We start from the raw sequence: 13,143 nt of genomic DNA, 5'->3' as shown, positions 1-13,143 counted from the left end.
TTTTCTCTTGTTTCTATGTTACACTTCACTTTGGTAGTAGATTTTATTGAACCACTTGTTTCTGCTTTTAATTTGGTATATTTTTATTTTTATTTTATTTTATTTTTTTAAAGATTTTATTTATTTATTTGACAGAGATCACAGTAGGCAGAGAGGCAGGCAGAGGGAGAGGGAGAAGCAGGCTCCCCACTGAGCAGAGAGCCCAATGTGGGGCTTGATCCCAGGACCCTGGGATCATGACCTGAGCTGAAGGCAGAGGCTTTAACCCACTGAGCCACCCAGGCGCCCCTTGGTGTATTTTTAGATAACCTTTTATATCAGCATTTCCCAAATCATACCACAGAATAATGTTAATAGGCTGGATTGAATAAAGTGAAAAGTTTTCTTTCACTGCAGGATAAATCATTTTTATAACTAGTACATGAAACAGCAACATGTTTGATTATTCTGTGGTACTGATTTTTCATTGCATACTATTTTGTCCTATACTGTTGTTAAAATAGCAGTTCTATTTTTGCTTTTTGTGGAATCATACAAGATCAGTAGATATTTAAGTCATTTAAGAAAAATCCTCAAGAGCATGTAAAAATAGCCAGGGAAGTCAGATTCTAACTTTTTGAAACAAATTTTTTTTTCTCCTCAATTATTGCTTTAGAAAAGTAAGTTATCTCAATCAGTGTTTTTATGGGATTAGGAAGAAACTTAGAAAACACACAGCTCTTTCTGGTTCTATGCCTAGTGGGGATTTTTGGACAGTCTAAACCATGAAACACAAGTATCTCTAGGACATTTTCTATAGCGTAAGTGTCCAAACTGTAAGCATGTTGAAGCATTTTGGCTGAGAGACCTTGTCAAATTGAAATGCCATGAGGTCATTGTGAGTTTAGGAATTTAGGGGTCTGAGTATTGATTCCTAAATTGAGAGATACAGTTTAAGAGAAGAAAAAAAAAGAGAGAGAAGCTTATCTTGAAAGATTAAGACAGATTTTGCACGAGGTAATTACATATTTTCCTTTGAAGTTCTGAAGGTTTCTTGCTTGAGTGAACCTTAGTATTATTCTAATAAATCCATGATGGGATGCTTACATTAAGAAAAGCCCTAAGTTTTTATAAAAGGTAAAAGTAGAATAAGGAGGAACCTCTAACCTTAAAAGCCCTTAAAAATTCTCCGCAATCTCCTTTGGAATCACTGTACAATGCTGCCATTGACCAAGGTATGCTTCTTTAATTAAACTTCTTTTTTTCAGGTCCCAGCATTCAAGATATTAAGAGGATTCTGGAAATTGCTCTGCATCTATCTTTAAAGCTTTTTAAAGTTTCATTTTATGTTGTTTATTAGAAAATGTGATTTCTGTGTTTTTTGTTCTATTTTGTTTTAACCAGTTGTAGGTTGTAGATCCAAACAATATATAATTTTGGGGGGGATTAGTCTGTTTTATAACTTTTAGAAATAGTTAAAGGCTACCCAGCCTGGGTTACAAGATCATGGTTTTGGTTCACTATGACATTTATTAACTTGGACCATTTAATTAGTATTGAGTGGGTGAGCAGTTGACCAGCAGTTGGTTTAAAAAGATATAGTAATGGTGGGATGGGAAATGGATGAAAAAATAAAAGTAGAAAAGTGGTCCAGGATGTTGTACATAAGAAAGCATTCAGATCAAGATTTAAAAAGAAAACAAATTTTTCTACTCATGCATTGAGATTAAAATTGATCCTATCACCTGGAAAAGGGCTTAAGCAATTTTTTTGATAAGCCTTTTGCTTTCATTGTCCCCCTCTTCCTTTTTAGTCCCTTTATAGAACTAAATGTGGTTGGCTTTCTATGTTGGTTGCTAGGCTAAAATTAGCCCATGGTAATTTGGCAACTATATAATAATCAAGGAAAAGAAATATTATGGTAAGTAGGCATACAACTTACCTGTTGTGGATCAGGTGATAATATATCCCAGTTTGCCTGGGGCTAGTCTCCCTTTGCATCTGTTATTTAGTGTATAATTACTAATAACTCTCAATTTAACTCTCTAAAGTGTTCTAGTTTGGATGTTCGATTTTTATGGACATTTACGATTTGATGAATGATACTGTTTTATTCAAATATCAGTCTCTAGAGTCAGCAATGATACTAACTACATATGGAACAGTTGTCTGGTTTTCTTCCTCCTCTTCAAAGCTTCTCTGAGGTTCTTTTTGTTCTGACCATCACTGTTTTTACTTTTATTGATTTAAATCTATGATACCTCTTCCATGCCTATATCCATAGCCCATTTGGTACCACTCTTAACACTGGAGTTCAAATTGTGATTTTGAATAAATAAATGATTTTGCACTGTGGTTGATAAGCAGAATTACGGGGGCCCTTTGTGGCCTAGTAAAAATTAAAATTCTGGGCAGTTGCTACTATTTGCAGTTATGAAGGAATGAAAAGGAGGATAAAAGAGAAAGAAGAGAGATTATAATGTAAGGAGATTGGGCAGAAAGTGACAATTTTTTCTAAAACTAATTTTGTTTAAATTTATAAGTTTGTTATTGGGCATGGTGACTTGGTGGCATTTTTGTGCTAGTTTGCCATATTGCTATAAAATTCACTTCAGAAACTAATAAATTTTTTTAAAGTCTTTATTCATTTGAGAGAGTGTGTATTTGCACGCGTGTGTGCACAAGCTGGGGGAAGGGGCAGAAGAAGAGGGAGGAGCAGGGAGCCTGACACGGGGCTTGATCCCAGGACCCCGGGATCATGACCTGAGCCAAAGGCAGTCATTTAACCAACTTAGCCACCCAGGCACCCCCAGAAGCTAAGAATTTAACATAAGAAATAAATTATTTATTTTTTTATTTTGATAAAATCTTAAATACTAAGTAAGTTTAATTCCTATTTTGTATATTTTAATATGTGTATATTTATTACTTTATATGAATTGCCTTATAGTCAGAATATGAAATGATGAGAATAATGTTTATATGATGTGTTATTTAAATCGTTAATGTTTTTAGTCAGTTATTTATCATTTCATTGGCTGTGAGGAATTTCAGACCTGTGCAGTCAAATGAAACCCATTTAAACTGAGTAATAATTCTGTAATTTATCTTTTACAGGTCATGTAATGTTTGCAGAAATAAAAATGGAGAATGGAAAGTCAAAAGGCTGTGGAACGGTCAGATTTGACTCCCCAGAATCAGCTGAAAAAGCCTGCAGAATAATGAATGGCATAAAAATCAGTGGCAGAGAAATCGATGTTCGCTTGGATCGTAATGCATAATTTCAAACCACGGTTGGAACATTCTTACATCTGTTTTGCTGAATCTCCTAGTAAAAAGTCATTTTTTTAGTAATACTGTATGCTTACAAAAGCTGTAAAAATGAACTTTTAAAACTCCCACCAGCTTTTAACAGTATAGTGTTAAATATACTGTGATTTTTGTTAATCTCAAGTTTGGGTTTTTAAAGACAGCAAGTCAGTCATTCAGTTTAAATGAATGGTTATACTGTTTTTAATGAAATAAGCCATTTTCTTGTTGTTACTTTCAGTACTACATAGTGGGATTTGTTCAAGTTTCCTCAGCTTTTATCAACTTATTGTAAGGTAAAACATAGATGATTTTTTCAAAACTTCCGTTTTATATATGTAATTGTCCTTGAAAGAAAGGGCTCAGACAAATTAGGATGTGATTTTGGTTGGCTTTAAATTACTTTTCTTTGGTGATAAAGAATTACTGTAAGTAAGTTTTAGTTCAGGATATTTTTTATTTCACTTAAATGAAGAAATGGAGTTTTCTTTCTCTTCCCTCTCCCATCATTCACATTTTCCACATAACACTATTAATGTTAACCTCCACAGCCCCTTATTTTATTATTTCCAATGATTCCAAGTTCATATAGAACTGATAATGTGGTAAGTCCCAAGTATAATAATAGGCAGACTGCTCCCAACTTCCTGTCTAGTTTCCAGCCATTGAAGTGAACTGCTGAAAAAAGAAAAATAATTGATATGTTGAGAGCGATGGTTATGTAAGTTAGTCCTCTGCTGTTCACTTCTACAGGAGCTGATGCATTCATAAATGCAGTTTTAATAAACCATGGAACACCTAGGCACAGCATATCAAACACGTTGGATCCCATGATGTTAGACATAGCCATATCTCCTTTGCCTGCAAAAAAAGCATATTGTTAAAATGTGCACACCAATACTGTATTTTATTAATAAGCTTCATAAAAAAAACACTGGAAATTCTTTTTTGTTTGTTGGTTTTGGAAAATTGTTATATTAGAGCAAAAGTCTTACTGAATTTGTATTTTTAAATTTGGGGGTTAGTATTTAAAGTCTTAACATTTATTTAATAATAATTATCTTTATTTATTAAATCATTTTTCAATAAGGTCTGTAGATTACTTGTTGCTTTTCATTCTAATTTAATACGGTTAATTACAATTTGATGCACATTTCAGCTGAATATTATTTGAGGGATTAGATTTAGTGAAATTACTCTGCTATTAAATAGTAAACCCTTCTATTTGAGTCATTCTTTTTTTTCTTCAAAGTATGTTAACTGGGGAAATAAATATTTTTAAAGGTACCTTTGCTCAGTATTTCAGCCAGCCTTGTAGAATGGGCATTGCAGCTTGAGGGACCTAGCTCTTACCTTTTCTTGCAACCAATACACTTGCAATCGTGTCTGGCAGACTTGTTCCTGCTGCTAATAAAGTAAGGCCCATTACCGTATCTGGAATTTCTAACGTTTCCCCTGTAATTAACAGAGATATACTACAAGTTGCAAATCTTACAAATTCAATAACCATTCTCTGCAATTACTTCATATATTTCCTTCCTGAACAAAAAGAAAATAGGCACATTTAGATTTCACAACCAATATGTACTTAAATTTTACCTAGCGAAATATTTGAATAAGATTGGTAAATTGAGTAGCCCAGGTAGCACAAATTTTTAATAGCAGATATCTAAAGATATTTAATAGAATTCTACTAAGGAGTAATTCCCCTACCTGATACACTTACAGAAGGTTTAGATGTTCACTGTTATCTCATCAAGGCCGTTGCTTAATATATGCTAATGAGATTGGTCATTTTCTGCTTTTCAAACTATTTTCTTAAAGTGATCAGAATTAAGCAAATTGTTTATAGCTATTTTTAACCTGTAAATGTGTTACATGGTATCCATTTTTTAAGTTGTACGTACTTTGGTGATCTACCTTAAACAAAGGAAAACAAAATCGGGTTCTACTCGGAGTCTTCCTAACATTATGGTCCTGTTCTGGTAAATTCAGTATCAGTTCAACATTTTTCAGATATGTGTTCATTTTGGGAAGCAATCAGAGGGAAGTTAAAAAAAGGTACATGTAACTGCTCTTCTAATGTTGGGATTGAAAACTTACTTTAGAATCTTTTTTTTCTTAAATTGTCAATTGAAAGAATTTTAGCTGTTTATTGCATGCTTTATATATTGATATTGGAATTGTAATTGGTTGTTAATTTTTGTTACTGGTTTGCCGGAGTTCATATGTACATAAATAACAGTAATATTTATCATCTTGGGGGCTGTTTTATGGTCTATTACTTGATTTTGTTCTTTTCCTGATTTCCTATTGTGAAATATATTCTGGCTCAGAAAATTTGAAGAGATTTAATATACAAGCTAATTGGACTTTTTGATCTTTCTCATTAAAAAAAATCGTGCTTTCTTGCTAGCATGCTATTCTAAGTCATATATTAATTTGTGAAAAGTCAGAGATCAGCCTTTTTTTGTAAAGGGCCACGTAGTGATTACTTTAGGCCATGCAGGCTATATGGTTTATGTTGCATCTATTCACCTTGGCCACTGTAGTGTGAAAGCATCCGTAGATAACGTATAAATGAATTAAATGAGTGGGCATGATTATGTTTAGTAAAACTTCATTGGCAAAAACAGGAGACCTGGTCATTTGGTCACATAGGCTATAGTTTGCTCACCTCTGATATGTCCATTCAGGCTAACCTTTTTGGGAGAAATTCTTGATTTTTTTTTTTTTCCATGTTTATATTCAGTTTTTTCTTCTGGAGTTGTGTGGGACTAGAATGGATTATGGCCAAGCAGTAGTATTTAAATTCTAGTCATGAAGATAGTAGAAACCTAAATTGAAATTTTGTTTTATACCCTTTTCACGCATTTCATAGTTTGTTTATATGTCCATATTAAAAAGCAAAATAAAGTGCAGTTCAGTTAAACAGTGAGCATATATCGTTTTCTCAAAATGCTGGCCCCTTGCTATATTTTTCATTATGGAATGGAATTCAATATAAATAGTATATTGTGGACCCCATATGATGTGCTGTAATTATTAGCACAGTAGAAAGACATCCTGTGTATTTGATTCCATTTATAAGAAGATCCTGTGGCTTGTAACTCTGGGCTGTATAATATTGGGAATATAGTTGATATGTAATATGCAACTTACAAACCCTGAATGATCTTGTTGGTATATTAATATTTAATCTTTTTGTAAGTAGCACATCTCTTTAGTCTTTGCTGAAAGAGAAATTTCCTCTGTAGCTAGACTACTTTTTGTGAATATATGCAGTTTGTTCTTCTATAAAACTGATTATTTTCTTTTTAAACTGTGCTCTTATGCTAAAGATACATACCAGTTATTGTGACCATCCAAACCAGGATATAGGTAAATGCAGATATCCATAGTGCTGACATGAAAAATGTTATTACAAAGTAATTTTTCCAAAACTTTCTTCTACAGTCTGGTATGGTTAGAAAAAGTAAGGTAATAATAGGAAGGGATAGTACCCAAAAAATTCTTTTTAAGTCAGCTTCAGGCATGCTGAAAACACTTGGTGGATCTGTTGAGGGAAAAACAAATGATTTTGAGTTTTCTCTAATGGCCACTTCAGTTGGAAATGTCCATTTAGAAAGCTATATTGAAATTAATTAGCTGTATCAGTTTTTAAGAGGCTATTTAAAACATTTGAATACCTCATTACTGATACTGCTGGCAAAAAGAAACTGAGACTTTAGGGCAGATAGTATAAAATGTAATACTCAGCATTTCTTGATTTGGGGCCTTAAATCCATCAAAATAATCTTGGATCATTCACTAAATATATTAGCCATAATGTTTATGAAGTGTCAGTTGGACTTCTCTGGTTTTCTACAGTGTGGGTGGTCTTTAGTAACTTTTTTTTGCTTATGGGATTAACCTGGCTTCTACCTATTATAGCTATTATAGTTGTCTATTTCCCAGTATTGTTGATGTCTCTAGCCTGCCCTATGTGTCAGATAATGCATACTTAGGTATAAAATAATTACAGAGTAATCTTTTTATTAAGTTTTGAATATTCCATCCTAATTCTCATCGTAAGTGTGTTTTGGAGGCTTACTTCATTTTTCTTTCTTCCATTAGTTTACCAAATTTGGAATTCACTACCATTCTTAAGAAGAACCTTGAAGAAAATAGGAACTAGCATGGAATCTACAATATAACTTACAAAACTCGAGAATGTTCCTTTATACAATTTGTTTTATTAAATTAATGGAAAACAATAATAGATTGGATAAAAATAAGCATTCACTTTAAAATTATTTAAAATTTGCATGGCATTTACAAAAGAATGCACCCATATATTAGATCAAATTACATTACAACTAATGCTGGTAAAATAACTCGTGAAAAAAAATTTGCCAAGCCTCAGCCAGTAGGCCACTAGGTAAATTTTAGATGTAATCTCAGTGTAATGGAAAAAATTTAGAGTGGTTCTTTTTGAATTGTTATAAAATTTAACTTGGCAATATATACCACTTGCACTTGAAAGGCTAAAAACTATAATTATTGTAAAAAGGGGAAAAGTTTTTTTTTTAAGGTAGTAAAAGAATAACTTCCCTTCCTAATGTACTTAGATAAATTTAGAATCTGTTTCATAGAACCACTTTGTAAAAAACTAACACATAAGTTTTTATTTCTGGCCGTGGATGAATTTGACTTCTATTAAATATCTAAATGTGTTGCTGCTGCTTCAGATGGCATGTTTAAAACTCAACTATTTATTTTTTCCCACACCAGCCCTTTTTTCTAAATTACAAGTTTCTATAAGTGGTATTTCTTTTTTCTCAATCATGAACAAAGCCTCAGAATTTTCTCTCCTCCCTTTTCTTGTCCCATGTAGTCCTTCCATTGCCTAGATTGGTGATGCTTCCTTTGCATTGTCTTTTTTATTCCTACTTTCCTTTAGTCTAGGCATCTACCAAACATCAGCTTTTTTAGTAGCCTCTTACAGACCTCCATTTTTTTTGTCCTCAAATTTCCCTGCTTCATAAACCTACAAAGACTTATATACTAGCATTTAAGACTCTTCCTATCCTATTCTTTCTTATCTACCTTTTCGCTGCTTCCTTACTGTGTACATTCTGTGCTCCAGGCATGCTAGTACTTGAATAGGCCTCTTGCTCATATTAATTCCTTGGCATCAAATATAGACTATACTCTTACTTCTACATCATTTACATAATAGACTTATATAGCTGTTACTATACACATTACATATTTATTTATGTAGCTTTGTTCATAAATCAGGTCATCAGCTGAAATCTGGTCAGTTCTACAAGGCTCAGTTTAAATACTCCCTTCTCTGTGATAATCTTTTCTATGTAGCCATTAAATTTTATACAATCTGTCCCATTTAGGAACTACACTTACACTTTTTTCTTTTATGGTACTTAAACCTTCATATTTTAGCTATTTTTTCTGTACAGCATTGGAAGCTTCTTAAAGATAGGGACCACGTCTTCATCATTTCCGAATCTCCACAGTATCTTTTACATAAGTATATATAGTAATTGCTGAATTGAAATGAGATTTTTAAGTTTTTCTAGTGAATAGACTGAATAGCGGGCATGATGTGCTTATTACCTTCAGAAACCTGACTAAGATCCTGTAAACTTAAAGGAAGCTGAGAGTAGCCAGACTCTTCATGAAATATCCCACTGTCACTTCTTGATTGCCGACGGATGAATGGCTGACCCTCATCTTCCCATCCCATCAGTGGCTGTTGTTCACTGCTCTCCTCCATAGCTTGGGCAAGACAGGTGCACCAAGGACTGAATTTCTTTATAATATATTGGTTAATTTTAATGTTAAAACACAGCACCAAAACATATAATCCATATATCAAAAGCAGCAAAGTTCCTTCATACCTATAAATCAGAGAAATTTGTGTGTTTTAAAATTAAAAACACTTTTTTTTTAAAGTTAATAGCTTTGGGCATATCTGCTTAATAATTTTATAGCATAGCAATAGAACAAGCAAAGAACATTTCTAGGTGTATTTTGGTTTTATGGATGCGTCCTCACTTGGTTACAGCATTACTATAAATTTATTGGTAAAAGCTTAACAGTCCTTTCTATATTTCAAATAAAACCAAGAATTATAAACTCACTGTCTTCATTTACAGATTCTTTATAAATCGTAGGCATAAACAATGATTTGAAAATAATAATTGTAGATTTTCAGAATAAAAGTTAATGAATAGTGATGGACATCCTCCATCTCAGTTCATTGGCAGCAAATATTCCCCAAAATGTATGGTAATTATAAAAGAATATAGTATCAGTTCATTTCAACTGAGTCTATTCAAATCTGATATAAGAATTTTATGTAAAATATTCAGAATATAGGAGTCTTTCACTGGGACTTTTCAGTTTACAGAGTTTTTTTTATTTTGATGTAATTAAATTTGGTTTGTATTTATAAGAAAATGAGGATAGTCTTAAAAATAAAATTATACCTTAGGCCCTGAGAACTGTTACTCTATGCTCTGATTTCCTAAAGAGTTATGATTGGCTAATATCGTATTTGCACCTGTCATTTACCTTTTATTTGATAGCCAGTGAATTTCTGCTACAGCTGGAAGCACAGAGTTCTTGATTTCCCTAATGGAGGGAGCATAAGTTTGGATACTATCCTTGTCAGTGTCCCATTAGAGATGACTGCTGGGTCCCAGAAGGATCCCTACTATATCCATTGGTCTTTCTTTGGGAAACAGACCAGAGTTTAGGATGATTCATTTAGAAATTTTTCTCCCTGCTAGATTTTAAGTTTCTTGTTAGGAGGTATTTTGCAGGGTTGCTAAGTTGTAGTATTCCAGAAAGGTGCCATTTACATTATTTTCTCTTCTTTTCTGGTATCCTCTAGCATTGAGCAATGCACATCCTCTTTGGTTGTGCATTATACATTCCTCTCCATCCCTTATGATTCCTAGCATAGTGTTAAACACCTACTTAATACCTGGTTCTTATTAGTTGAAAAAGTTATTAGCTGTCCACTGATTCACCCTTTTTTTTTTCATTTTCTTGGAACAGCAATATGCTGGGAGGTTACAAAGAAGGCAAACAATTATTAATACCTAAATATTGTTGATTCTTAGAGGAAGAAGGCTGTAATTCCTCTGCTAAATGAACATCAGAGAGAAAGTTGGAAGAACCTGAAGATTTTAAAATTTACTTCCTCCATCATTTCTCTCCAGTCTTGTGACCATGACCACTTCTAACCAAGGCAAGGTAAACAACCCAGTAGTTGAAAAACCCAACTGTTGGGGCTTTAATGGACAACAAAAGGGGAAACTTTCTGAACAGGTAGTGTGAAGAAGGAAGGTTGGTAATATCCAGTGATTGTGAGACAAGGAGATTGACATGACTATAGAAACTTTAAAGATGGGAAAGCCCAACCAGCAGCTGTGATGAGGAAGTTAGCTCAGAGGCATATAGGAAAATGGTGCAGAAGTGGCAGATAATTGAGATCTCAGTTAAAAAAAAACAACAACATTGCTAAAGCATTGGAATTTCATAAAATACTCTCTGTAGTTGTGTTTTACATAAGAGTAACAATTATTTCAAGCTTACCAGTAAACTTGGTTGTCGAATATTATGCCAAGAACTGCGGCTACACTAATTGCATATGCTGCACAGTCTCTGAATAGGGGCCAACATGATAGCGTTGAGACCTGTAAAATGATAATTTACTGTTTCCATTACACTGTAACTTTAAGTACATGCTTAGCGTGATACTGAAATTGTATGTTTGTAGCCAAATATTGTTATCTTTTGCATTTTGCTTAGAGAAAAAGGAATTTTAAGAAAAATTGTGTTTTAAAGCCTACTCTGGTTTTCATAAATTTGACCAAGAGCTATTTGTGGGTAAACTTTAATGGAATACATGTTTTTCTACTGATTAATAAATTTGATTGAACACATTACTAGTGCCTTCTTTGTTCTAGATTATAAATAGTTTTAAGAGTTGGTCAAAACAATAAACGTGTTGAGTGATGTTTTCTTACATACCACATTAGATAGCAAGCCACAAGCTGCACAGATGCCCAAGAGGTTATACATTGCAGATCCAAGGATGGTGCTAATGCCGATATCTCCCTTGGTGAAAAATACACCTATGAGCAAGGTAATTGCTAAGTAAGTGTTACTAGGCTTGAATATGAGAAAATCACATTGAGTAAGCAGAAAATATAAGGAGCAATATTTACCCAGGAAAGCTGTAACTAATTCAGGAGCTGAACTACCGGCTGCCATAAAAGTGGCACCTGCAACATCCTGAGACAATCCAAGGGCTGAAGACAAATGAAATTATGTTAAAGTGGCAAATGAAAGGGTACGTCTCTATACCTAAGTATTCACATCTATAGCTTCATAGACAAGCGCGGATAGTGACTTAAACTAGAAAAATAAAACAGGCAGGTTAAAAAAATTAGAGGAATCCAGTGCCTTGCTTTCTCTGTGAATTCATTAGTTAATGGTTCTGTAGGAAGGGAGAGAAGACCAGGGCTTGTGGAGCTATGCTGAGACTTGGTGTTGTGAATGCCAAGATACGGGGTTTTTTAGGACCCAGAAAAGATTCTTTTCTAGCTGTATGGCTTGTAGGTGTATAGTGACAGCATAAATTCTTTAAAATGACACTGTCAACAATGCTCCAACAGGAGTTGGGAAAGTAAAGTATTTTAGGAGTCTTAATCCAATTTGAAACAGGAGGAAGAAGTAAATGTTGGTCGTTTTTAAGATCTGCAAGTGAACCTGAATTAAGGAGCTTATTCACAAATTGGCAATTTCAACCTTGTCATTACAAATGAGAGGAAACTGGTTAACTAGGAACCAAAAAGATTTACTATTGTAAAATTAGAATCTATTGATTTAAGACCTAAAACCATTAAGACTGCTCTAGAGTAGGAAATATAAGAAAACACTACTATTCAAAGAGTTTGTGTATATCCCTCAGACTTAACAAGTGTGGAAATCTCTTATCTTTGGTGATTGCTGGGATGAGAGTTTTTTTTTTTTTTAAGATTTTATTCATTTATTTGACAGAGAGAGATCACAAGTAGAGAGGCAGGCAGAGAGAGAGAGGGAAGTAGGCTCCCCGCTGAGCAGAGAGCCCGATGCGGGACTCGATCCTAGGACCCTGAGATCACGACCCGAGCCGAAGGCAGCAGCTTAACCCACTGAGCCACCCAGGTGCCCCTGGGATGAGAGTCTTAAGAAACTTGGCTCTTTCAATTTTAGAGTTAAGGGATCTACTATCGGAAGGAAAAGAGAAAGCCATGTTGAAAACTTGCTTTGGGGAGGCCAAAACAGGTTGCATCAGAAATGCTCAACTGGGCTTTGCTGGTACACTAAAAAGTAGCCCATAGAAATAGCATGCTTTTCTATTCTTGGTGTGGCAGATTGTATTTTACAAAGATGGCTACAATATTTGCATCTGTGTGAATTTCCAGAACCTTTCCATTTCCTGCCCTCCCCCCAACCAAAAAAATGGTAGAGTTTATATGTCCTGTAACTGCTTTGACTAACAGAACATGGCAGGGCCGTAATATCTCTGAGGCTGGGACATAAAAGGTGACAAAGCTTTCTCATGATTCTCTCTAGGGACCTTTACTTTAGGGGCCCTAAGCCACCACATAAAACTCTGACTTCCACGGAACTCCTGTACTGGAGATACCTCATGAAGAAAGCATACAGAAGCAGAGATGCCTGAAGCACTGTTAACTATTTCAGCCCACAAATTTTGAATTTCCCCATCCCAAGCACCAGACACGTGAAAGGATGGTTTAAGATAATTCCAACCTTCTATCATTGCATGAGCGA

The 13,143-nt window shown here is 34.2% G+C and overlaps 2 protein-coding genes across 3 annotated transcripts in view; one reads left to right on the top strand and one right to left on the bottom strand.

Moving 5' to 3' along the window:
• LOC111160838 (myelin expression factor 2) overlaps positions 1 to 4,229 on the top strand; it is a 32,156-nt gene extending 27,927 nt beyond the window's left edge. For both annotated transcript variants that reach the window (XM_022524213.1, XM_022524203.1), the window contains one exon: positions 3,097 to 4,229. In XM_022524213.1, the coding sequence (XP_022379921.1) occupies positions 3,097 to 3,260 (164 nt within the window). In that variant the 3' untranslated portion in view covers positions 3,261 to 4,229. The remainder of the gene's footprint in view (positions 1 to 3,096) is intronic.
• Positions 3,817 to 13,143, bottom strand: part of LOC111160845 (solute carrier family 24 member 5) — a 28,268-nt gene continuing 18,941 nt past the window's right edge. Inside the window, exons 3-9 of the mRNA XM_022524228.1 lie at positions 11,532 to 11,615; positions 11,335 to 11,438; positions 10,897 to 10,997; positions 8,908 to 9,191; positions 6,638 to 6,844; positions 4,642 to 4,743; positions 3,817 to 4,149 (exon numbers count right to left, since the gene is read on the bottom strand). Of these exons, the coding sequence (XP_022379936.1) occupies positions 3,827 to 4,149; positions 4,642 to 4,743; positions 6,638 to 6,844; positions 8,908 to 9,191; positions 10,897 to 10,997; positions 11,335 to 11,438; positions 11,532 to 11,615 (1,205 nt within the window). The 3' untranslated portion in view covers positions 3,817 to 3,826. The remainder of the gene's footprint in view (positions 4,150 to 4,641; positions 4,744 to 6,637; positions 6,845 to 8,907; positions 9,192 to 10,896; positions 10,998 to 11,334; positions 11,439 to 11,531; positions 11,616 to 13,143) is intronic.

This window comes from Enhydra lutris, unplaced genomic scaffold (assembly GCF_002288905.1).
Source record: "Enhydra lutris kenyoni isolate GAN:26980312 unplaced genomic scaffold, ASM228890v2 scaffoldscaffold4, whole genome shotgun sequence".
Taxonomy (NCBI): domain Eukaryota; kingdom Metazoa; phylum Chordata; class Mammalia; order Carnivora; family Mustelidae; genus Enhydra; species Enhydra lutris.
This window is presented reverse-complemented; position numbering and strand designations above follow the sequence as displayed.